General features: G+C 44.2%; 1 protein-coding gene and 1 long non-coding RNA gene across 3 annotated transcripts in view; one reads left to right on the top strand and one right to left on the bottom strand.

The window, feature by feature from the left end:
- Positions 1-628: 628 nt before the first annotated feature.
- On the bottom strand, positions 629-8,727 carry LOC135572186 (uncharacterized). Its single transcript, XR_010464086.1, has 3 exons — positions 8,640-8,727; positions 949-1,035; positions 629-859 (listed from the first exon to the last, which is right to left on the bottom strand). It is a non-coding gene; the product is annotated as an uncharacterized LOC135572186 (long non-coding RNA).
- Positions 8,728-8,953: 226 nt separating this feature from the next.
- The window catches only part of LOC115130459 (neuropilin-1a-like), a 119,297-nt gene continuing 101,195 nt past the window's right edge, over positions 8,954-27,055 (top strand). For both annotated transcript variants that reach the window (XM_029661631.2, XM_029661629.2), the window contains exons 1-2: positions 8,954-9,076; positions 11,341-11,515. In XM_029661631.2, coding sequence (XP_029517491.1) covers positions 9,010-9,076; positions 11,341-11,515 — 242 coding nt within the window. In that variant the 5' untranslated portion in view covers positions 8,954-9,009. The remainder of the gene's footprint in view (positions 9,077-11,340; positions 11,516-27,055) is intronic.

The raw sequence follows: 27,055 nt of genomic DNA, 5'->3' as shown, positions 1-27,055 counted from the left end.
TAGCTATTTAGCAGTCTTATGGCTTGGGGGTAGAAGCTGTTCAGGGTCCTCTTGGTTATAGACCTGGTGCATTGGTACGGCTTGCAGTGAGGTAGCAGAGAGAGAAGTCTTGGGTGGCTGGAGTCTTGGACAATTTAGGCCTTTTCTCTGACACTGCCTGGAGGCAGAAAGAAAAAGTCTTTGCTTACAATTACTTCCAATCTGGATCTTATGGAGGCACTATGGGACTCAGTACACAAAGGTAGTTCCCATGTTCCCTTGTTCCCATGATGCAACCAAAGTTGAGGTCACAGACTATGAAAGAGCCAACGCCATCTGAGAAAGCTTTGTCCGACCCAGACGGAAAATATAAAGTCAGAACATTTTCTAGAAGTTCAGCATTGAACTACTTCACAATAATGCTGAAAGAAGAGGTAAAGCTACAGTACAGAGGGGACTGTCTGATAACGATACATTCGAAAATATCACCAGTTTTCACAAAGGAAATAGATCTGAATATTACCATACAAATTCATAAAGGTTATCTATGGCATTGTCTATATTATCATAAGCCATGGTTCCGGCAGTTACTGGTTACGCGGAGTGGAACAGGGGAACCCAAGAGCAGACTCAGACAAGGAAACTGGGATGAAGTAACCAAGGTATTTATTGAAACACATGGGGAAGATGGAGTGCAGGACAGGGGAAGCTCGGGTGGGTTGCAGGGAACCAGGTGTGTAGGCTGAGGCGAGAGGGGTTGGGACAGGGTAAGCAGGTCCAGAGGAATCCAAGGGAGTAGTAGAGTGGGGAATCCAGGACAGGGTAGCAGGATGACGAGACGTGGAACTGGAGACAGGGACCAGAGTCAGAGCGGGCGGAACTGTAAGCGAAGAGAAAAACAGAGTCAGACACAACAGGATCTAACCGTAACAAACCGTTAGCAGCATAGACTGACTGAGCAGAGATTACCATCTGGCAGAGTGGAAGTGGCAGGGCTGAGTATTTGTAGACGTCTTGATTATGGAACAGGTTGCAGCTGCTCTGACTCCAGCACACCTGTCTCCGCCCACACAATCGAACACAGAGAGAGAGAGAGAGAGAGAGAGAGGCGGCAGGTCAAGGAGACAAAGGATAAGCAGTAGAGGGCATGGTAGACGCAGATGTAACATTACTGTTCATATAGCAGGATTAACCAGTGTGAATTTATGGGCTCAGTGTGCCATACCATAGACTTGATATGACATCAGGACTGGCACCACACACCCAGTAATTTGAGGCATAGCTGAAAATGTTGCCTTTAGTGTGCAGCTGTAACTGGAGAACTGAAATGGCGGGCCCTCGAAAGGGTGGCCATATTTTGTTTGAATTTCAAATGGCACCCTATTCCTTATAAAGTCCACTACTTTTGAAAAAAAAAAAAAAGTAGTGCACTAAATAGTGAATATGGTGCCATTTTGGGACGTAGCCTACATTAGCCCTGACTGAGTATAGTCTATTTTCCATTGATTAGAAAATAAATAATGAAATCTTTCACCCTGAGTTTGTATTGAATAAATGAAAATGTGTTTTGGTCAATGGGGCAGGACTCTTCTGTTTCAGGGGAAGAAGAATAAGCAAGAAGAAGGCAAGGCTCCCCTAATGAAATCAGACCGTCAACTCAGCTCACGATTGAGCAAAAAAATATAATGTCTGTCTTTGTGCTTTGGCTAATTATTCCAGGAATGTATTAAAGATTACTGTGGGATATGAAGGAGCAAATCCTTTAAATGGCTCTCTCATTGTTCCCCCACAATCCCCCTCATTTCAGATATGGCAGTAGGCAGCCGCCCTTGTGAAATTACCCCGTTCCATTATTCCAAAGCCTTGTTATCCACAAGACACACAAGTCTAGTTAGTGGCGCTTTGATAGAGGGGCTCAATACCTCTCTAACATAGAGTGTTATCTGCAAAAGGGGGAATTACCAGTGGTGAGTGGAATAAAGCAGCCCATTCCTTTCTCTCTAGGAAGACTACAGACAGTTACCATTAGCCTGGCTAGTGCCGTGATTGTCTCATCTTGCTCCATTTCTTTATAGGGCTATGGCATATTTTTTTTTAAACACTCCATTTAATATTAGCAATTTATTTGAAGAAGAGTGGTATCTATAAACTTCAGTATTTTTTATTTGTATTGGTGTTCATAATTTTTAGGCCCATACAGTCCTCATATAGGCTATAGGCCTATTATTTAGATAAAAAAAATTCTGCATTGTGAGTTTGATTGAATGAGGACCCAAGACTCCATTCATAATTATAAACTGGGTGGTTTACAGCCCTGGATGCTGATTGGCTGAAAGCCGTGGTACCAAGGGTATGACAAAACATTTATTTTTACTGTTCTAATTACATTGGTAACCAGTTTATAATAGCAGTAAGGCAACTTTGTTTTAAAAAAATTATGGCCAATATACCATGGCTAAGGGCTGTATCCAGGCATTCTGCATTGCGTAGTACACAGTAGTGATGCGTGGGTAAAATCACTGTGGAAGCCCCATATTCCAAGCTATGCATTGTGACAATTTCACTGTTCGCCCTGTAACCTGTTCATTGATATGTGTGTGTGTGTGTGTGTGTGTGTGTGTGTGTGTGTGTGTGTGTGTGTGTGTGTGTGTGTGTGTGTGTGCGTGCGTGCGTGCGTGCGTGCGTGTGTGTGCGTGTGTGCGTGCCATCCTTCTCTCTTTCATGTTGACAAAACGGTCTATCACTCAGTACACGCTTTTATTTTTTGTTGTCCTAGGCTACCTGGCTATAATGCTTGATGGTTAGAATAACTTCCATTCATGGGCAACGTTAGCTAGTTAACATTAGCCTTCTACATCTTGAACTTCCATCCTCTCAGGCCAAGAACACAACCATGTATGACTTAATGGTTGGATCAGAATTGCCGTTATAATCATTGGCCAGTACGGAGAATTAAGTAAAACCACAAGTCCAAATACCTATCTCCATCCATGGTTAATTTAGGAAAGGGACAGTTTTAGCTAGCTGGCTAGCTAGCCACCAGAGGACAAAAACACAACGAGATGTATGCTCTCAAATGAATTTGATAGGAGTGACGCCAAATCCAAGCTGGCTTCCTTTGACACTGTTTTTTAGCTAGACGCTGATTGACACATTTTTTATACATTTTTTATCAAGGGAGGCCAAATGCTCGCTGGCTTCCCTCGCATTCAATGCTACGGGCTGCAACAATGTCATACTCGTTTGGACCAGACAGCATCTGATAGATGGCCTACACGTAGAGATACAGAGGGGCTCTGTTTCGCTCACTCGGATACTTTCTCCTGTGAGACACAGTAGATTGAGCCACTTGCTAATTGAAGGAAAATGATGAAACACAGAAAGATGAAAGATACATTATGTGATGTACATTTTTTTTATATTGGTCCATTTTTGGGGGGGACGCCTGGTTTATGTTTGCATCAATGAATACATGCCAGCAGTCGTACATAAGAACAGCTCTTAGCCGTGATATATTGGCCAAATACAGTGCATTCGGAAAGTATTCAGACCCCTTTACTTTTCCCACATTTTGTTACATTACAGCCTTATTCAAAAATGGATTAAATTTCTCCCCCTCATCAATCTACACACAATATGTAACGGTCGTCGTATGAAGGAGAGGACCAAAGCGCAGCGTGGTAAGTGTTCATCTTGATTTTTAATATGAATAGTGAACCTTGAAGCAAAAACAATAAAGCGACAAACGAACAGTCCTGAACGGTGAAATAAAACACAGAACAGAAAATATTCACCCACGAAACACAATAGAAAACAGGCTCTCTAAATATGGTTCTCAATCAGGGACAATGATTGACAGCTGCCTCTGATTGAGAACCATACCAAGCCAAACACAGAAATAGCAAATCATAGAAAAACTAACATAGACAACCCACCCAACTCACGCCCTGACCATACTAAAACAAAGACATAACAAAAGAACTAAGGCCAGAACGTGACAGTACCCCCCCCCAAAAAAGGTGCAGACTCCGGCCGCAAAACCTGAACCTATAGGGGAGGGTCTGGGTGGGTGTCCCGTCCATTCGGGACCTGGACCCCACTCCACCATAGTCCTTGTCCGCCTCTTAGCCCGCCTCCGTGGCCGCCGACCTCGGACTGGGGACCCTAGCCACGGATCCCGAATGGACGGGAGGTTCCGGCAGCACCGGACAGGCGGGAGACTCTGGCAGCTCCGGAGTGAAGGGCGATTTCGGCAGCTCCGGAGTGAAGTGCGATTCCGGCAGCACCGGAGTAACGGACGGCTCTGGCAGCTCCTGACTGACAGGCGGCTCTGGCAGCTCAGGACAGACGGGAGACTCTGGCAGCTCAGGACAGATGGGAGACTCTGTCAGCTCAGGACAGACGGGAGCAACTGTAGGGAGGAGACGGAGAGACGGCCTGGTGCGGGGGGCTGCCACCGAAGGGCTGGTTGCTGGAGGTGGCACCGGATAGACCGGACCGTGAGGGCGCACTGGAGCTCTCGAGCACCGAGCTTGCCCAACCTTACCTGGTTGAATGCTGCCCGTAGCCAGGCCAGTGCGGCGAGTGGAATAGCCCGCACTGGGCTGTGCTGGCGAACCGGGGACACCATGCGTAAGGCTGGTGCCATGTACCCTGGCCCGAGGAGACGCACTGGAGACCAGATGTGCTGAGCTGGCTTCATGGCACCTGGCTCGATGCCCACTCTAGCCCGGCCGATACGAGGCCCTGCTATGTATCGCACCGGGCTATGCCTGCACACCGGGGACACCGTGCGCCTCACGGCATAACACAGTGCCTGCCCGGTCCCTCTCTCTCCACGGTAAGCACGGGATGTTGGCTCAGGTCTCCTACCTGACTTAGCCACACTCCCCGTGTGCCACCCCCCCCCCCCAATAAATGTTTGGGGCTGCCTCTCGGGCTTCCAACCACGCTGCCGTGCTGCCTCCTCATATCACTGCCTCTCGGCTTTCGCTGCCTCCAGCCTTGGGGAAGCGATACTCTCCTGGCTGTACCCAGGGTCCCTTGCCATCCAGGATCTCCTCCTATGTCCAGGAGACTGGAGATCGTTGCTGCTGCCCGTTACCACGCTGCTTGGTCCTTTGGTGGTGGGTGATTCTGTAACGGTCGTCGTATGAAGGCGAGGACCAAAGCGCAGCGTGGTAAGTGTTCATCTTGATTTTTAATACAAATAGTGAACACTTAAACAAAAACAATAAAATGACAAACGAACAGTCCTGAACGGTGAAATAAAACACAGAACAGAAAATATTCTCCCATGAAACACAATAGAATACAGGCTCCCTAAATATGGTTCTCAATCAGGGACAATGATTGACAGATGCCTCTGATTGAGAACCATACCAGGCCAAACACAGAAATAGCAAATCATAGAAAATCTAACATAGACAACCCGCCCAACTCACGCCCTGACCATACTAAAACAAAGACATAACAAAAGAACTAAGGTCAGAACGTGACACAATACCCAATAATGATAAAGCAAACACTTTTTTTTCGAAATTTTTGCAAATTTATTAAAAATAAAAAAATAAAATATATTATTTACATAAGTATTCAGACCCCTTACTCAGTACTTTGTTGAAGCGCCTTTGGCAGCGATTACAGCCTTGAGTCTTCTTGGGTATGACGCGACAAGCTTGGCACACCTGCATTCGGGGAGTTTCTCCCATTTGCAAAAGAAAATCTAAAAACCTGTTTTCGCTTTGTCATTATGGGGTATTGTGTGTAGATTGATGAGGAATTTTTTTCACCATCGATTTTAGAATAAGGCAGTAATGTAACAAGTAATGGAAAAAGTTAAGTGGTCTGAATGCTTTCCGAATGCACTGTACCATACCCCCCTTATTGCTTAAGTATACACTTGTTTGCAAATATAGAAGTCTTATAGACATTAGGGAATTCCCCAAGATGCCTCCATACCACCTGCTTTAACCTTATCGCGTGAGCTCTCAGTTGGAGGCCATCTCCAAGACACATTTTCTGTCTCCCAGACCCTGCAACCTCGGTGCCACCCTGGTGTGTTGAGAATGCAATATTTGAGTCAATATTTCAGCAATTATTTTTCATGCGTTGGATGAGATTCATTTCAATATGACAGCAATGGGAGTTAAAATCTTTATGTTAATGAATAACAATCTCCAAAGTACTTTGGAACGTCGTGTGTTCAGCTCGTTTAAATTGTCATGTCAATCAATAACTCACATTTGTTTCATTTTCACAAGACATTATTCAAATCACGACACAGGGTTTGTTTATCCTACTTCTTGGTCAATAGGAAGTTCCAAACACACAGGATTGAGTGCGCCCTACGCGCGCTCCCCAGCCCAGGTCTCAACAGTACTAGACACTTCAAGATGCCGGTCAAAATTACATTTGAATTTCAACACATTCAACGTGAGCGCTTCAGAAGACTAATATCCTGTAATGTAGAGAATGAGTAAAATGATTGGAAGTTGTAATGTCAGTGCTAATGATGCGGGTGTGTTCAGATGTGTCCTACTCTAATCCACTTTGTGACACAGATCTATGTACAGAGTCTAGTCTGGAGACTGCGACGGCAGTTTAATCTGCAACTCGATTGCAGATGCAACCTCCTGATAAAGGCGCGTGTGACTGGCTAGCTGGGTCTCGAGACCCCGGAGACTCCAAACCAGTCCTGTGTTCTCAGCAGCGCTACAGTAGCGGAAAACAGCAGTCAGAAACAAGAGTGGTGCGTGACGTGCAGTACAGATACAGCAATAAGGAATCGGTCTACATTCAATTCAATGCATAAAATCAATCAAGGATCTATACAGGAGATATCTTCTCCAATGCTGTGATTTTTTTTGACTGGCTGTCTATTACCGGCGCAGAGCTGTTCATTGTCAGCGCAAATCCCGTTTCCCTCACTTGTGAAGGCGGAAAGGTGGCTGTCTGCACTGAGTTGAGTCTCGGAGATATCGGCAGCGGCTGCGTTCCTTACATGACTGCCCCGGACCGGCCCCAGCGTAAGGTTGCAAACTTAAAAGCTATTGATTGACGAGTAAAATACTTGGAAATTGACTATCTCTCTCATCACCTGTGGAGACCTGTCCTTTCCTGTGGTGATTTTGATGTTTGCCGATTTGGGATAGAATTCCGCAGCATTTGATAAAGAGAAAGAGAGAGGGGGTTACTGCCAGCCTGCCGACAGCTGCTTCGCTTCGATATCGGATACATATGGGGTTGTGAGTGAGTCTACGAGACACAGGTGATTGCCGTTTGCTTGCTTTACGTGGCTGGGTTAAATCAGGAGAGGCAGAACAATGTTGCTATATGGAGAGCACTGAGTGAAGAATGCTCTTAGCTTTCATTCACATGGCTTTGAAAATACACTAAATGTAAGTATTATCTCTCTGAACAGCATAGCACGCAAGGAATGCAAGTTGTGTGGTGTCCATAAGAATATTGCTTTAAATGTTGAATTACTCTGTAATTCAGATTTCCACATGTAAGGAATGTTAGACGCTTTTGGATTCGTGTCAGAGAAGTTGCATACCATTTTATCCCAGATGTGAGCATAGCAGCTTGTCCGCAGCATTCCATGTTGAATATAATTCATTATTTTGTGCAATGCCATAAGAAGAGACAGTTTGAAATGCCAAATTGCTTGATGCTCTGCACTTCTATTGGGTTTCCCTAAAGTTTCAACGTGACGTTTTAATGATTGCTCTATCACGATCCATGCTTTAACCGTAGGTTGTCATTGTAAATAAGAATGTGTTCTTAACTGACTTGCCTAGATAAATAAAGGTCAAATAAAATACAAAATAAAATACTACATGTTTTTACAAGTAGTATATCTAAGTAGCCCATTAATGGGTAAAAAATAGATCAATGTTAAAATACATGAATATTTCAAATAAATATCTCTTCTTTAGCATGATAATTCGATATTGAATACAAAAATAGAATTGAGGCTATTCTCTCCCAGGGAGCTCAATTTATTCCGAATTACTATAGTAGCTCTGAGAGAAGTCGTTTGGCACACAAACATTCAAGTTTCGGGGGCAGACAGTGGTCTATGTTATTGTTCTCCAGTCGTGATGTTTGTTAGCATAGTTGATTAGGGAGTTTAGTGGCATCTTACACATTGTGACAGTCCATCTCCTAGGGGAGGGATGGTGAAAGAGAGAGAGCGCCCGCGCCTATACGCTGACACTTTCAGGTCTGGCTGGTGATCTGCGAGTGAGAGCGAGTCTAGTGAGTCTCGGAGCAGGAGCCGAGACCTCCTCCGCTAATAAAGAGAGAGGTGGCTTCCAAAGGTTGGGCTTTGCACATTTGTAATCAAACCAATCAGAGACCCCTCTGAGATTTCGGCTCGAGCAGTAAGGCTGAGGCAGGCAGCACACTATTTGAAAAGAGGAAAAGCGTTCTCAAATTAGGGGGTGTATCCATCGCTTTAAGCCCCTTTTATGGCAATGTCTTTCGCCAGATGTTAGTATTACTAGTTCGTGTCCTGTCAGATTTGAGAATGAGCAGGGCGCGAAGGGCCACAACACGAGCTTGATTTGATGATCTGCCCACATTTGAAACGAATATCATCACCACTGCTGCTGCTTACTTTCAATATTTATTTCCATTTAGCACCGACGGTTTACCTCTTGCCTTGTCATCGTTTCCAAGGAGTTGAAACGGGAGTTGTTGGTGCTGGTGCCTGGGCTTTTTACTTCTTCCTTTGCTAGCTCCGATGACTTGTGTGGAGGAAATGGCAACGCCAGCGTTTGAGATAGTAACTCAACTGGAAGAGGAGAGAGGAAACCGGAGCTGAATGACAGGATGCAGCAGACAACCTGAGACATATCCAGACACATTTCAACTGCCTCAGTCAAGACACTTCTGCTTTATTTGTTTTCCTTCAGCCCCAAGCTTGAAAATAAGGAAGACTAACACGGCCTGAAAACCTCAGGAGGAGTTTTATTTAGGTTCGTTTTTTGTTTTTCCTATGAATATTTTTATAACAAAACAAGGATGCATTGTGGATTAGTGCTGTTCCTCTTAATGGAAATCTTCTTCGTTGCTAAAGCTTTCAAAAATGGTAAGTGACAACTATTATATGCTGGGATACTTATCCTGATGTTGTTAAAGGCCCAGTGCAGCCACAAACATGATTTAGCTGTGTTTTATATATCCACACAATGAGGTTGGAATAATTCTCCGAAATTGTGAAAATTACCATTTTAGTGTAGTCTAACAGCTGTTTGAAAAGACAGCCTGCAATTTCAGCCTGTTTTGGTGGGATGGAGTTTTGGCATGCCTGGTGACATCATCAGACGGTAAATTAGTTATTAGACAAATAAAAAAGAGAGTTCCAAACCTCTCTGCCAATTACATCCAGTTTTCAGTTTTCCCCTCCTCATTCAGACCACTCCCAGACAGTCCTAGCAAAATTGGACTTCTTTTTAATTGAAAACAATCACTGTAAGGTACTTAATTGTTATTTGATATTGAGACAAAAACTGCTGCATTTGACCTTTAAGGACACATGAGTCTCAAAACCTCCATGCATTCACCTGTCAAGTCTTCCCCGCGGGTCAGTGCTGTCATTGCCACCGGCTTATTATTTGAGTGTGCAGGTTCTTCTATTTTTGTAGAATATTATGAAAAGAGTCTGTCAAAGTTTGGGTACAGTAGTAGGCTGTTTCTTGCTGTAGCATATAGGCGACACTTAGCCTAATTGTTTCGTTTCTATGAGTAAACTTATTTACGAGAAAAACTAAAGAAAGACAAAGAAAGAACTAGCTATATTTCCCATTCTCTTGAACATCGCATTGTCACCTATCCTATTCAAAACTCATTTCAAGTAGCCTACTTTACATGGCAGATTGTAGTTATAATCCAAACGCATGACTGCGCACACATAAATTGAGATAAACTGATAGGGTAATTTGGGCTACTTGAAGTGGTTTGCCTCTAGACACAAGAAAGGCGCGTTATTCTCCGGCGCTTGGAGAAGTGGTCTGTATGAAAATAAAAATACGTTTTATAAGGCGATAATAATTTGTTAATAAAGTTTAGTCTGTGTCTATGTTTAGCCTGTGTTTTCATACCCCCAATCCACAAATAAATGTAGCTCGCCACATATAATCTGGGAAGTACTCGGATTTATAATACATTCGAATTATTTGGCGTTATTGCCATATGATATATTGTCTACAAGTCACATGGCACCATATCGGCCATTCCTATCGAAGCTCAGCCAAACCCCGCACAGCCACAGTGTAGTATCCGTTCCCCGTCCACTCTCAGTCCTCTACATTAATCAATTACTCCTTGCCAGGGTATATGGCCCTTAGTCATTACGAGTTGTTCTAGCTAATTACTGTCGGTGACATTTCACAGATTTAAACATTTTTCAAGCGTAAAAGTAAGAACATTTATAATTTTAACTTGGGCTATAAGTGACTAACATATTTATCCTAACCGTTATGCCCCAACATAAAACACCAATAGTGATCGATAATAACACTAAATAAGAATAATAACACTAATTACACGTTTGGTAATGTTTGTGAACAACTGTATAGTTTAACATCAAGCCTGTAAAAAGTGTATTATCTCATCTGAGCAAATTAAATACATTTAAAATAGATTTCGAGAGTTTGGGACTATAAAGGTTCTATCAGAAACAATGTGATTCTGAGAGAATTAGCTTGAATTAAACGAGACATGTTTATATTGTATTATTTGTAACTTAACAATCCATATTGGGGTACATATAGTACTACATAGGTAGAGAACATTGAACAGAACAAGGCTATGTCAATAACAACATTTTTACAAAAATGCAGATAGAACCACAGTCCCAAACTCTCAATTTCTCAGATTTGGGGGAAATAGGCTCCCTAATTGTTAGCATTTTGATGGTCAGAAAGGATGTACCTTACCCGTGCGTCTTTACGCATGTAGCTTATCTAACTTAGCAAAAAACATATTCGATTGGTCTAGTTAAGACATCTTTAGACAATTTGTAAGTCGCTCTGGATAAGAGCGTCTGCTAAATGACTTAAATGTAATGTAAATGTAATGTAGGAAAATATTTGTATGGCGTGAGTGGGCCTATAAATGATGATCCTGAATGTACTTTTATAATGATTGTTTTGACATTCAGATCAACTCAAATCCAGTTTGATTTTGAACAGATCCCCCTCATCTCTACAATAATATAGCCTATAGTTTAGAACACCTAGGCTATAATTGCTTATAACACATACTCTTGCCAACATTATTGACTCTGTAGGCTATCTGCGTTGCTTTGGGGTGTTGTGCTAACTGTATTTTTTCCCACGTTCTTTCTTGCAGACAAGTGTGGGGACAACATCAGAATAACGAATGCGAATTACCTCACTTCACCTGGCTATCCGGCATCATATTTGCCATCTCAGAAATGCGTTTGGGTGATTACAGCGCCTGGACCTCACCAGAGAATTCTAATCAACTTTAACCCGCATTTTGATCTCGAGGACAGAGAGTGCAAGTAAGTTAGCTGCCCTCTACTCCACTCCTGCATATTGTACATGAAAGCCCGCCATCTAGTGGTCGTGGAATTCTTGAGCGCGCAGTACTGGGCAACATGAGTATAAAAAAAAATCCTTGGATTGGAGTTTCTTTGCTGGTCATTGTTTGAGAGTAATTGTATTACCATGTTGTAATATTTTTCCTGTTATCATGGTTTCACATCATTGAGGAAGTAATCCCATTTAGTGGCTGTCTAAACTTTAGTGGATGTCTTAACTCATTACCCTTCTTGCTGGGTTAGTTACAAATCCCTGTTTAACTTTTAAGATGTAAGGTATTAAACCAGACTAGGGCTAAACGGTTAACCTGGCAGCTGCCTATGAAACCAGAGCTCCACAGTAATGTGATGAACCTGCTGCCTCCCTGTGTCAGTGGTGCCCTGAGGTGAAGCAAGACATGCAATGCCTTAGCATTGTGTGTGTGTGTGTGTGTGTGTGTGTGTGTGTGTGTGTGTGTGTGTGTGTGTGTGTGTGTGTGTGTGTGTGTGTGTGTGTGTGTGTGTGTACGTGCGTGTGTGTTCCTTCTGAGCTGTTGTTTATGCTGGAGGGGCAGCTAGAGAACACACAGAGTGAATACGGCTGGATACTGTTACTGTATCCCCACTACGCACTACGCCCAAGCTCAGCTCTTTCTCTCACTGCTACGCCCTTTGTGTTTTCACTGAATACAGTGTAGGTCTAAAGATTGTGCTGTTTTATCATGATCTCTATCCACTGTGCACAGATGTCAGTTCAACATCTATAGTTTTGATTTACATTTGATTGAGTTGTCAACAAATTTGAATTCAAAGTGAAATCAACAAAAAAAGTGTGGTGAAAAAAGAAACTGTAGGTATATACCGCTTTATTTGCTCTTTAAAGGGGCAGTCTGCGATTTACTGCCTGGTTGACCACTCCTGTCTTTTAGAGAAGGATCCTGATGGTCCTGACTTCTTCTGGCTCAGGTGTCACTACCCAGCATCTGTTAAAGTTTCCCAAAACCCAAGGTTGCGCAGCGGGACGGCTGTGTGTGCACGTGTGTGTGCGTGCGTGCAAGTGCATGTCTGTTTGTCAATGAAATGAACCAGGAATGAGTTTCCGGTGTTGTTTAAAAGCACACTCTAAAAGTCAAGGAATGTAACCGATCAAACGGCTTCCCTTTTTGAGTTAAAATAAATGTACTCGGTGAACTTCAAGTTTGATCCATTGTCGTGTCGTTTTTCAAATGACTTCTGCCGTTCATTTCAATCCAAGGTCGATTAAAGTTTTCTGTTTTCCAAGTGGGTACTGAACTGCCATGCCGTCAATTGCTTGTCTGCCTGTACATTTGTTAGTTGTAGATAAAGAGCATGTTATTTTTCTTGTCCCTACCATTGCCAAATGTGCTTGTTATGTTTGGAGCGGAGCCAGGGTGTAATGTGTATAATACTGTGTAATGCTGCCCATAGAGTGGTCACGGAATATAAACCTCAGTGCTAGAGAGAAACACACTAACAACTGATCTGCAGAGACGTCTGTAAAACTTAATCAAGTCACTAGTGACTCATGTGGTTCACACAGTTGTATGCATACTAAATGGCACCCTATTCCCTACATAATGCACTACTTTTGACCAGAGCCCATAGGGTTTTCCATAGGGTTCTATTGAAAAGTAGTGTACCACATAGGGAATAGGGTGCCATCCGGGATATAGTTACATACAGTGGAGAAACAGGGCCCGATTGATCTCAAGGCTCTTCTATTTTAACCACCTCTCCTCTGCTCTACTTGGTCTGCTACTGTTCCATATGTAATGTTTTAATGGAGCGGTTTTCATGGGACTTTAGTTCCACTAGTTCCACTTCACTATTTCACCTTGTTATGTGTTCACTTCAGACTGGCTGAGGAAGATGGTCAGTGACATTGTCCGGATGCCAAATGGAACCATATTCCCTACATAGTGCATTACTTTTGACCAGAGCCCATAGGGTGCAGTTTATTAAGATGCAGTCATTCAATTACTCTCATTCCAAAAGTTTCAACTCAAGTAGCCCAGTGGTGCTTTGTAAAGTGAATGCCGCTATTGTGTTAGTAGTAAGAGGGACATGTCATATCTAAATCGATTAAGGCTTGAGAGGGAGAGGCATGTGCATCATGGCCGTGCTGTCTTTGTTGGTAGATAGCGGTTCGGTTGGTTGATGTGATTTGTACAACAGCAGTAATCAGACTACCATGGGCTGTCTAGTCGCAGCTCGACTCACACAAACACCCTTACATACTGGAAACTGATAATGGCCAGCACCAGAATGGCGACATTGCCTTCCTTATCTGATTGACAAGCGGGTAGGGGAGAAGCAGGCAGCTACAATGCATGCCTCAGTGCACTCCCCTGCAATCTAATTAGTGGTCCAAATGGAACACACATGCTATACATGTGCTCCTACATGACCGTTATCAACAAACCAAACAAGAATCAAGCTGAAAGTGCTTGTAAAAACCATCAGTGGCTGAGCCTACCTCTGTTGTAACATGTGTGACTGCTGGCACTCCCTCCCTAACGGGTTTGTTTGGAAGGTTAGGGTCTCAAATAGCGCCCAATTCCCTATGTACACTACCAGTCAAAAGTTATAGAACACCTACTCATTCAAGGGTTTTTCTATATTTATACTATTTTCTACAATGTAGTGAAGACATCAAAACTATGAAATAACACATATGGAATCATGTAGTAAACAAAAATGTGTTAAACAAATCAAAATATATTTTATATTTGAGATTCTTCAAATAGCCATCCTTTGCCTTGATCACAGCTTTGCACACTCTTGGAATTCTCTCAACCAGCTTCACCTGGAATGCTTTTCAACAGTCTTGAAGGAGTTCCCACATATGCTGAGCACTTGTTGGCCGCTTTTCCTTCACTCTGCAGTCAAACTCTTCCCAAACCATCTCAATTTGGTTGAGGTCGGGGGAGTATGGAGGTCAGGTCAACTGATGCAGCACTCCATCACTCTCCTTCTTGGTCAAATATCCCTTACACAGCCTGGAGATGTGTTGGGTCATTGTCCTGTTGAAAAATAAATGATAGTCCCTCTAAGCCGAAACCAGATTGGATGGCGTATTGCTGCAGAATGCTGTGGTAGCCATGCTGGTTAAGTGTGCCTTGAATTCTAAATAAATCACAGACAGTGTCACCAGCAAAGCACCCCCACACCATCACACCTCCTCCTCCATGCTTTACGGTGGGAAATACACATGAGGAGATCATCCATTCACACACACTGCTTCTCACAAAGACATGGCAGTTTGGAGCCGAAAATCTCCAATTTGGACTCCAAACCAAAGGACGAATTTCCACCGGTCTAATGTCCATTGCTCGTGTTTCTTCGCTAAAGCAAATCTCTTCTTCTTATTGGTGTCCTTCAGTAATGGTTTCTTTGCAGGAATTCGATCATGAAAGCCTCCTCTGAACAGTTGATGTTGAAATGTGTCTCTTACTTGAACTCTGTGAAGCATTTATTTGAGCTGCAATTTCTGAGGTTAGTTACTCTAATGAACTTATCCTCTGCAGCAGAGGTAACTCTGGGTCTTCCATTCCTGTGCGTTCTTCATGAGAGCCAGTTTCATCATAGCGCTTGATGATTTTTGCGACTGCACTTGAAGAAACTTTCAAAGTTCTTAAAATGTTCCGAATTGACTGACATTCATGTATTTTTGCTTATTTGAGCTGTTCTTTTACCAAATATGGCTATCTTCTGTATACCCCCTACCTTGTCCCAACACAACTGATTGGCTCAAAATCATTAAGAAGGAATTCAATTCCACAAATTAATTTTACCTTTCCACACACTGTAATATAGACTCTCATGGCACTAACGTGTATTCTCACAGAAACCTTAAGAACTTTGAGGTAAAAGCCCGGTCCGTCAAGACAAATATTTTAAGTCAATTCGTTCTGATCTTCAGTGGAATGAACAGCTTTCTTGGCGAGAAGGCAAAATTGAGTAAATGTATATTCTATGAGCTTGCCTTCTGGGTACTTATTAAGTTCACTACAATCTGATAAAGTGTTAGACAGACATGTAGTTGTGGCAGTTATGCCGTGTCATGGAGAAATGGATGTTTGGCTGGATATGAAGTCATAAACAAGTGACAGACATTAACTACATGACCAAAAGTATGTGGACAGCTGCTCGTCGAACATCTCATTCCAAAATTGTGATTCCTCACTCCAGAGAATGCATTTCCACTGCTCCAGAGTCCAATGACGGTGAGCTATATACCCCTCCAACCTATGCTTGGCACTGTGCATGGTGATCTTAGGCTTGTGAAGCTCCCGATGAACAGTTCTTGTGCTGACGTTGCTTCCAGAGGCAGTTTGGAACTCAGTAGTGAGTGTTGCAACCGAGGACAGACTATTTTTACATTCTACGCACTTCTGCACTAGGCGGTCCCTTTCTGTGAGCTAGTGTGGCCTCCCACTTTGCGGCTGAGCCATTGTTGCTCCTAAAATGTTCTACTTCACAATAACAGCACTTACAGCTGACCGGGGCAGCTCTAGCAGAACAGAAATCCAAGGAACTGACTTGTTGGAAAGATAGCATCCTATGACTGTGCCACATTGAAAGTCACTGAGCTCTTCAGTAAGGCCATTCTACTGCCAATGTTTGTCTATGGAGATTGCATGGCTGTGTGCTCAACTTTATACACCTGTCAGCAACGGGTGTGGCTGAAATAGCCAAATCCACTCATTTGAAGGGGTGTCCACATACACATATTGTATACAGTATATAGTGTATTTCACATATAGGAAGTGGAATGATAATTTGAACAGTCTTTTTCTGTTTTAATAAAAACAATTATTAGGAGATTTTCTCGAAGATTGAGGTCGTATTCTGTAAAATTCAAACATACCCCATTCAATGGGAGACTTAGAAAACCTTTGCTAAAAAACCTTGTTGACTGTGTTGTTGTTGCTTTCTGTGAAAGCTGCGTTGGCTGGAATCAACATGCCACCGATATTATATGCTTTTGACAGCACAATGAATCATTGATCTGCTTGGATCCACTGACCAAACAACAAGACACAGATTTTTTTCTAGGCCTACACATTGTGAAATCCCCTTGAAGCTATGGTGCAGTAGAGTAGAGCTAACTTTTGAGGGAAAGAGGGGTTCAAATTGATTGATGAAGTAGAAGAGGAGAGGATGCTTTCTATATGAGAATTTCTCTCTTCCTCTCCTACGTTTTTGAGAGAAAGATGGGTTAAAATGGATAGATGAGAATAGGATACTTTTTATATGAGAGTGAGTCTCCCTATTCCCTTGTCCCTCTTTTCACTTTCTGCCTGGCCTGTGATTGCTGGAGCTCAGAGAACAGTGAATTCCTATGCGACAGCCTGTGCAGTCCTGAGATAGCGAGGAGGTATCCCAGCTAGCACATAACATTCTGAGAACCATATGTTTCTTAGAGCTTGGTGAGAGTGTGGTTGTCCTATGGTTATTTTCATACAACCTTCCCACAACTTTCTGAGAATGGTGTAGGATAGTTGCTTGGCTTTGGAACATTCTTAACACATTTAAGGAATTTGACAAAAAAAAAACATTATCTTGATATTTCATAACTTTACCAGAATGTTTTCTAACAATTTCATTTACATTTTGGTAAGGTTCTAGGAATGTTCTGAAACTGGTTTGACATTGGGAATGTTCTCAAATAGTTCGGGGAATGTTAAGAAACCATGTTCTTCTGTGGGAATTTCAGTACTTCAGCATAACGTCAACTAAACTCTCTCTTTCCACTATCTTGTTAAGTGTGTTCAGGTGTGTTGGCCACGCCCACTAATTGGCCACACCTGATCTTCTTGAGTTCTTTTTTTCCTTTGAATTGGGATCTGTTTGAATAGACTAAAATAATCACATTTCCATGTGTCCTTTCTGTGCTTGGAGTTCAATACAATTAGTGTTATTATGCTAGCAGTGTTATTAAAATTATTATTGGAACATGTTCTTAGAACGTTATTTAATTACCTTCAAATAAGCTGTACTTTTAATTACCAGAATGTTAATTTAACCTCCCAGAAAAACTTTCAGGGAACCATAGTAAAACGTTCTCAGAACCTCCCTGCAACCTGAAAAAAATGTGCGTTCCCAGAACAGGCAACATTTTCACTTCTGTTCTCAGAACGTACATTTTTTTCTCACTTTTATCAGTCAGAAAACGTATAGCTTCATTCCCAGAACCAATGAGAAACCAGAAACGTACATTCACACAACTTCCAAGGAACCAAATATACTAGCTGGGGAGGGTGGGGGAAAATAAATGGGGAATGCCTTCTGAAGAAGGTCTGCCCTTTGTGGTGAGAAAGGAGTGGAGAGAAGGAGAGTGAGAAAGTCAGTCAATGAGTGAGTGAAAGCTTCAGCTTGCCTCACACACAATGGCTCTGAAGTGAGCTCCCCACTTGCTCTCCTCTCTTCCCGCTCCTGACTGTGACTGCCCATAATTCTAGGCTTGAAAAAGCAGCCTTTCCCCCTCTCTAATTATGACCCCACTCCCCTCTCCTGTCTAGTAGCCCCCTCGGAGAGCAACATACCCCGCTGGGAAGACAAACACTCTCCTCTGTGGCCTGAGACAATGTACATCCTGCCTGCCCCGCTGCCCTCCACTCTCCGCCCTCCCTGCCAGGCATTCGTCTAGGTCAGGCCTGCTGGACTACAGGCTTGCGTCCAAATAGGACCCTATTCCCTATATAGTGCACTACTTTTGACCAGGCACAATTAGGGCTCTGGTCAAAAGTAGTGCACTATGTAAGGAATAGGGTGCCATTTGGGAAGCAACCTACACAGACCTACACTGCAGACATGAGTTACAGCAGGGAAAGCAGGGAAAGGGGAAAGTAGTACTCAGCCCCCTGTTGGTTCTGGAGAGTTCTCTTTTCATACAGGTTATTTTGTTAAGCAGGGATCCTGACACCCTGACTGACTCATAGCTTCATAACACAACACTCATGTTTAACAATGAAGTCCACTCACTCCACTGAGTTATTCAGAGTAGAGGAGGGGTACTGTGGGGAAGAAGAGGGTGTGTGCATGGGACTCAATGCTGTGATTGCTTTCCCTGGTACTGCCACACAACGTCTATACAGCCTGGCTGGATCTGAGGCTTCCTGATGGGGTTTGGGATCAGTGGGAGTTCTCTCTCCTATCTGGAGAGGCTCTATTTCTTTGGGGAAGTGCTCTATAACTCTCCCAAAAAATTCCCTGAATAAAGTGCGCTTCACTTCCCTTATCTCACCCTGGATGTGTCCCAAATGGCACCCTATTCCCTATACAGTGCACTACTTTTGAATAGACTCCTATGTGCCCTGGTCAAAAGTAGTGCACTATTAAGGGAATAAAGTGCCATTTGGGATTAAAGGCCCCTCTCACGCTCCACCACCGCACAAGCAAATGAGGAAAACTTGTGAGTGGGTTGCGTGATCGTCCATCAGCCGTTGTCATGGACAAAAATAAATAAGGCAGGAATGTAACAAAGCCTTTTTTTTAATCCTCCATCAGCAAGGTCATGCCTTTTAAAATGGGCTGGCAGGCTGTGACCTCTCAGGGCCAGGGGAAGAGGCTTGGGCTGATATGAATTGTTTGAGACACTTATAGCTGTTTATGGTTGTCTTTTATGTAAGAATGTACCAGTGAGGCATTTATGCTTTTCAAGATCAAAGCAGAGTTCAAATAACAGAGGCAGATCCGCACAATGAGACAAAATGAAGAGAGCAGCAGCACTGTTTCTTATAGGACAATGGCAGTTGAAATTATGTACCTGGTAATTCTGCGTAACATCAGTCTCCAGTGTTGTACAGTAGGAAGTGCATTGTATCTCAAACGACATTGTGACAGCACCACTGATAGTGTCACGATCGCCGTTCTCTTTCTTTTAAATGTCGCCAACAAAACAATAAACAACAAAAACGAACATGAAGCTTACTAGGGCTATACAGGTCGCTAACAAAGACAACTACCCACAAAATACAGGAAGAAAAAAGGCTGCCTAAGTATGATTCCCAATCAGAGACAACGATAGACAGCTGTCCCTGATTGAGTACCATACCCGACCAAAACATTTCCCTCCCGAGTCACACCCTGACCAACCAAACATAGAGAATAAAAAGATCTCTACGGTCAGGGCGTGACAGATAGCAATTTCCGTCAAGTGAAGTTGTTAGCAGTTGCTATGAATTATCCCAAATCATAACTTGCCATGATAGAAAACATGTCGTCAGAAATCCCTTTTCTTCTGCTACATTCACAGAATACAGAAGTACCTCTGACACATCCGGTGATCCATTATAACTAGTGTAATTAGCATTTCCGAGCAGATGAAAGCCCTGTTTTAACTATCTCTCTGGGGTCATGTTTAAAAGAGAGGTTCACCTCTGTCATGAGTTAGAGGACAAAAGGCTGAAAATGAGAGTTGGGTAGGAATCCTCTCTCTCTCTCTCTCTCTCTCTCTCTCTCTCTCTCTCTCTTTCTGTCTCTCTCTGTCATCAATCTTCCATGTTACTCAAAGCGTTAATGGTTGTAAAGTCCTAGTGTGTGTGTGTGTGTGTGTGTGTGTGTGTGTGTGTGTGTGTGTGTGTGTGTGTGTGTGTGTGTGTGTGTGTGTGTGTGTGTGTGTGTGTCTATCCCCGAGGAGAAGGGTTTACCGGGGTGAAGTTTTCACCTTGGCCAGTGTTGGAAGGACAGCTTGATTGAAAAGCTTTCTCACTGTGACATCTGCCATCTTCCCTGCTGCTCTGTCACCACTTTGATTCATGCGCACCCAGCTCACGCACACCGCGATTGGGAGGCGAGCCACTCCTCTACCCCGCAGGAGAGAACTCCACTTCAGAGGAGGAGAAGAAGGGGGAGATGAAACAGTGGGATGAAGTGGAATGGAAGGATAAGAGAAGTAAGGGGCCACAGTCGTAATAAAAAACTGAACTGGAGACCTATAACTCTGCTACACAACGATATAAAGATATCAAGTTTTAGGTTTTTATTTCATTTTTAATGTGAGGAGTAATCCTCCCATGTTCACTGAGAATGGAGTATTGAGTATCTTGAGTTTTTTTGGCAGCAGCCTTTTTTGTTTTTCCCTCCAGAGTCATACAAGCATCCCTATATGGACATTTTTGGTGGATGAAGTCGCAGCCCGCACAGCTGAGGGATTTCTTGTCGTATGCTTTTGCTTTTATCTGAAACCGACTCCCAGGAAAAGAGCTTTATGGTCAAGTCCATGGATGCATCCCAAATGGCACCCTATTCCCTAGTGCACTGTGGGCCCTGGTCAAAAGATAGGGGCCTGGTCGAAAGTAGTGCACTTTGTAGCGAATAGGGAGCCATTTGGGATGCAGCCTTGATTAGAGGACAGCATGGTAACATGGACACAGATCTTTGGACTGTAAGAAAATCATAAAATGTTTTCCTTCCAGCGTAAAAAGCATTACACTCTCAGTTCATAATTTAATTAAGTGTTCTGTTTCCAAAGACATACGAGCACTCAGTCTCAACTCAAGCTCTTTTTGGATATAGATGTGATTAGCAACAGGTTTTCCCCTCCTCTCTTTCTCTTTCTCTCTGTTTCCAAAACAACGAAAGGGGAAATAAACAAGTGGTAATTATGGGATATTGGTGGGAGTAGTAGTAGAAAACAGCACCTCACAATGTCTTTCTTCTCCTCCCTCCATCCACGCTCCCAGTCCCGAGAGGAATGAGTGGAGTCCATGGAATCCTTTTTCAATTGATGAGACCAGTTGGAGGTTGTTGAGGCCTGTTGATGAGGCCAGATGGAGCTGTAGAGTCTGTGAAGTCTTTTATACACCATGTCCAGGCACGTCAGCCGTGTTTAGTTTAGTGGCGTAGCCCTGAATGGCCCTCAAGGTTTGATTGATGTGGCCCTGGTCTTCAGCTCCTTCCATGCCTGGTTGCCCTAAAGCCTCAGTGCTTTATGAGCTGCAGGGGGGCGAGAGGAATGGAGGACTCTAGGTATAATTATAAACAGCCGAGTTGTCAGACCAAATATAAATGCACCTTCAGAGACTGGGGGCTGTTCTTCCAGCTTCCAGCATCAACCAGGAGAGGCTCTGCATCCAAGTGGGTTTGTTTTGCAGTAGGTAGGACAGTCGTCCTATTTCAGGCCAGCACATTCCAACCGTCCGTGGTCCATCGTTCTCTGCTTGTCTGTGTGTGTGTGTGTGTGTTTTTTAAATTTTTTTATTTATTTATTTCACCTTTATTTAACCAGGTAGGCTAGTTGAGAACAAGTTCTCATTTGCAACTGCGACCTGGCCAAGATAAAGCATAGCAGTGTGAACAGACAACACAGAGTTACACATGGAGTAAACAATTAACAAGTCAACAACAAAAAAAGGGGAGTCTATATACAATGTGTGCAAAAGGCATGAGGAGGTAGGCGAATAATTACAATTTTGCAGATTAACACTGGAGTGATAAATCATCAGATGGTCATGTACAGGTAGAGATATTGGTGTGCAAAAGAGCAGAAAAGTAAATAAATAAAAACAGTATGGGGATGAGGTAGGTGAAAATGGGTGGGCTATTTACCAATAGACGATGTACAGCTGCAGCAATCGGTTAGCTGCTCAGATAGCTGATGTTTGAAGTTGGTGAGGGAGATAAAAGTCTCCAACTTCAGCGATTTTTGCAATTCGTTCCAGTCACAGGCAGCAGAGTACTGGAACGAAAGGCGGCCAAATGAGGTATTGGCTTTAGGGATGATCAGTGAGATACACCTGCTGGAGCGCGTGCTACGGATGGGTGTTGCCATCGTGACCAGTGAGCTGAGATAAGGCGGAGCTTTACCTAGCATGGACTTGTAGATGACCTGGAGCCAGTGGGTCTGGCGACGAATATGTAGCGAGGGCCAGCCGACTAGAGCATACAAGTCGCAGTGGTGGGTGGTATAAGGTGCTTTAGTGACAAAACGGATGGCACTGTGATAAACTGCATCCAGTTTGCTGAGTAGAGTGTTGGAAGCCATTTTGTAGATGACATCGCCGAAGTCGAGGATCGGTAGGATAGTCAGTTTTACTAGGGTAAGCTTGGCGGCGTGAGTGAAGGAGGCTTTGTTGCGGAATAGAAAGCCGACTCTTGATTTGATTTTCGATTGGAGATGTTTGATATGAGTCTGGAAGGAGAGTTTGCAGTCTAGCCAGACACCTAGGTACTTATAGATGTCCACATATTCTAGGTCGGAACCATCCAGGGTGGTGATGCTAGTCGGGCATGCGGGTGCAGGCAGCGATCGGTTGAAAAGCATGCATTTGGTTTTACTAGCGTTAAAGAGCAGTTGGAGGCCACGGAAGGAGTGTTGTATGGCATTGAAGCTCGTTTGGAGGTTAGATAGCACAGTGTCCAATGACGGGCCGAAAGTATATAGAATGGTGTCGTCTGCGTAGAGGTGGATCAGGGAATCGCCCGCAGCAAGAGCAACATCATTGATATATACAGAGAAAAAGAGTCGGCCCGAGAATTGAACCCTGTGGCACCCCCATGGAGACTGCCAGAGGACCGGACAGCATGCCCTCCGATTTGACACACTGAACTCTGTCTGCAAAGTAATTGGTGAACCAGGCAAGGCAGTCATCCGAAAAACCGAGGCTACTGAGTCTGCCGATAAGAATATGGTGATTGACAGATTCGAAAGCCTTGGCAAGGTCGATGAAGATGGCTGCACAGTACTGTCTTTTATCGATGGCGGTTATGATATGGTTTAGTACCTTGAGTGTGGCTGAGGTGCACCCGTGACCGGCTCGGAAACCAGATTGCACAGCGGAGAAGGTACGGTGGGATGCGAGATGGTCAGTGACCTGTTTGTTGACTTGGCTTTCAAGACCTTAGATAGGCAGGGCAGGATGGATATAGGTCTGTAACAGTTTGGGTCCAGGGTGTCTCCCCTTTGAAGAGGGGGATGACTGCGGCAGCTTTCAATCCTTGGGGATCTCAGACGATATGAAAGAGAGGTTGAACAGGCTGGTAATAGGGGTTGCGACAATGGCGGCGGATAGTTTCAGAAATAGAGGGTCCAGATTGTCAAGCCCAGCTGATTTGTACGGGTCCAGGTTTTGCAGCTCTTTCAGAACATCTGCTATCTGGATTTGGGTAAAGGAGAACCTGGAGAGGCTTGGGCGAGGAGCTGCGGGGGGGGGCGGACCTGTTGGCCGAGGTTGGAGTAGCCAGGCGGAAGGCATGGCCAGCCGTTGAGAAATGCTTATTGAAGTTTTCGATAATCATGGATTTATCGGTGGTGACCGTGTTACCTAGCCTCAGTGCAGTGGGCAGCTGGGAGGAGGTGCTCTTGTTCTCCATGGACTTCACAGTGTCCCAGAACTTTTTGGAGTTGGAGCTACAGGATGCAAACTTCTGCCTGAAGAAGCTGGCCTTAGCTTTCCTGACTGACTGCGTGTATTGGTTCCTGACTTCCCTGAACAGTTGCATATCGCGGGGACTATTCGATGCTATTGCAGTCCGCCACAGGATGTTTTTTTGCTGGTCGAGGGCAGTCAGGTCTGGAGTGAACCAAGGGCTGTATCTGTTCTTAGTTCTGCATTTTTTGAACGGAGCATGCTTATCTAAAATGGTGAGGAAGTTACTTTTAAAGAATGACCAGGCATCCTCAACTGACGGGATGAGGTCAATGTCCTTCCAGGATACCCGGGCCAGGTCGATTAGAAAGGCCTGCTCACAGAAGTGTTTTAGGGTGCATTTGACAGTGATGAGGGGTGGTCGTTTGACTGCGGCTCCGTAGCGGATACAGGCAATGAGGCAGTGATCGCTGAGATCCTGGTTGAAGACAGCGGAGGTGTATTTGGAGGGCCAGTTGGTCAGGATGACGTCTATGAGGGTGCCCTTGTTTACAGAGTTAGGGTTGTACCTGGTGGGTTCCTTGATGATTTGTGTGAGATTGAGGGCATCTAGCTTAGATTGTAGGACTGCCGGGGTGTTAAGCATATCCCAGTTTAGGTCACCTAACAGAACAAACTCTGAAGCTAGATGGGGGGCGATCAATTCACAAATGGTGTCCAGGGCACAGCTGGGAGCTGAGGGGGGTCGGTATAGCAGGCGACAACAGTGAGAGACTTATTTCTGGAGAGAGTAATTTTCAAAATTAGTAGTTCGAACTGTTTGGGTATGGACCTGGAAAGTATGACATTACTTTGCAGGCTATCTCTGCAGTAGACTGCATCTCCTCCCACTTTGGCAGTTCTATCTTGACGGAAGATGTTATAGTTGGGTATGGAAATCTCTGAATTTTTGGTGGCCTTCCTGAGCAAGGATTCAGACACGGCAAGGACATCAGGGTTAGCAGAGTGTGCTAAAGCAGTGAGTAAAACAAACTTAGGGAGGAGGCTTCTGATGTTGACATGCATGAAACCAAGGCTTTTTCGATCACAGAAGTCAACAAATGAGGGTGCCTGGGGACATGCAGGGCCTGGGTTTACCTCCACAACACCCGCGGAACAGAGAAGGAGTAGTATGAGAGTGCGGCTAAAGGCTATCAAAACTGGTCGCCTAGAGCGTTGGGGACAGAGAATAAGAGGGGCAGGTTTCTGGGCATGGTAGAATATATTCAGGGCATAATGCGCAGACAGGGGTATGGTGGGGTGCGGGTACAGCGGAGGTAAGCCCAGGCACTGGGTGATGATGAGAGAGGTTGTATCTCTGGACATGCTGGTTGTAATGGGTGAGGTCACCGCATGTGTGGGAGGTGGGACAAAGGAGGTATCAGGGGTATGAAGAGTGGAACTAGGGGCTCCATTGTGAACTAAAACAATGATAACTAACCTGAACAACAGTATACAAGGCATATTGACATTTGAGAGAGACATACAGCGAGGCATACAGTAATCATAGGTGTTGAATTGGGAAAGCTAGCTAAAACAGTAGGTGAGACAACAACAGCTAATCAGCTAGCACAACAACAGCAGGTAAAATGGCGTTGACTAGGCAACGGGGCCGACAGATAAAACAAACAAGCAGAATGGAGTACCGTGATTAATGGACAGTCCAGCGTGCATCAGCTATGTAGCCAAGAGATCAGTGTCCAGGGGGCAGCGGTGGATGGGGCAGGGAAGCTGGACTGGCGAGTGTTATCCAGGTTAAAAAAACTAACAATGACTAAATAGCTTGTTGCTAGTTCGCTGGTTAGCTTCTGGAGGTTCTTGAGTGTGTTCTAAAAATTAAAAATAATAGCGATTCCGTATCACATTGGGTGAGGTAGGTTTCCGGAAGGTATAAACAAATTAAAAATCGAAAGGAGATAGAAAGTAAATATGGGTCCAGTGAGTGTTTGGGACGCGGCGATTCAGACGGTTAGCAGGCCTGTGCTAACAAGCTAACAGTTCGTAGGCCGGGACTAAACAAGGTAGCAGTTAGCGGACCGGAGCTAAACAAGCTAGCAGTTAGCAGGCCGAATTAGCAAGCAAGGAGATAGCAAGGGCTAGAGAGTTAGCCTTTGGGGGACGTCGCGATGGGGTGAGTCTGTTTATTCCTCTTCATGCGGTGACATCGATAGACCGGTCGTGGGCCAGGGTATTGTAGCCCAGGAGTATGCTACGGTGGTAGCACAGGTGCTCTGGCCGGGCTAGCTTCAAGCTAAGTGGGTGGAAACGCTAGCCAGGAGTAATCATCCGGGGTTGCGGTTTAGCTAGATAGCTAGTTGTGAAGATCCAGCTGAAAAATGTTCCGTTTGCGGTGGGAATCCGGGGATGAAAAATAAATAGGTCCGTTATGCTCTGGTTAGAGTCGCGTTGTTCGAACTGGCGAGAGCTTTCCGAGCTAAAGGTTAGCTGATGACCGGTTAGCTGAAGACCGCTAGCATAGCTGGTGGTTAGCTGGCTAGCTTCAGTTGAGGGGTTCCGGTTCCGAAGTAAATATAAATACTTTGGGAAAAATAGCTACATTGGGTGAGGCGGGTTGCAGGAAAGTATTTGGAAGCTTAGGTTTAGCAAAATGTTTTTAAAGAGATATGTGAAGAAAAATATGTAAAAATGAAAAAGAAACGATATATACAAGGGACAAGACACGACAGGACGACTTACTGCTACGCCATCTTGGATCCAGCCCTGTCAGTTGTGCACCCCGTGGGGTGGTTTGCCAGCCCGTCCATCGATAGCTTGTGTGGTCTTTCCCCGGCCCGACCTCCACAGCTCTCTGTAGGTTGACAAGGGTGTGTGTGTGTGTGTGCCTGCGTGTTTGTGTGTGTGTGTGTGTGGGTTGGCTGCATGCAGCAGCAGCAGCAAAGAAGACTTTGATGGATGCCTCTGGACCCCACTGCTCTCTGATTGACTTAGAGCAAACCCCTCAAATACTTGCTTTGTTGGCTTTCCCACTTGATCTCTTCTCTGTAAACCAGAAAAGCTACCGCCTTTTTCTCACGGCATAATTATATTTCCTAAATAGCCTCAATAGGCACATATATGGTGCATTTGGCCACTCTACACCTCAATATACTACGCTTTTAAGATCAAATTGTTTTGCAATGGGGTGATG

This window comes from Oncorhynchus nerka, linkage group LG6 (assembly GCF_034236695.1).
Source record: "Oncorhynchus nerka isolate Pitt River linkage group LG6, Oner_Uvic_2.0, whole genome shotgun sequence".
NCBI classification, from domain to species: Eukaryota; Metazoa; Chordata; class Actinopteri; order Salmoniformes; family Salmonidae; genus Oncorhynchus; species Oncorhynchus nerka.
Note: the sequence above shows the minus strand (reverse complement) of the source record. Positions and strands in the feature narration are given on the sequence as shown.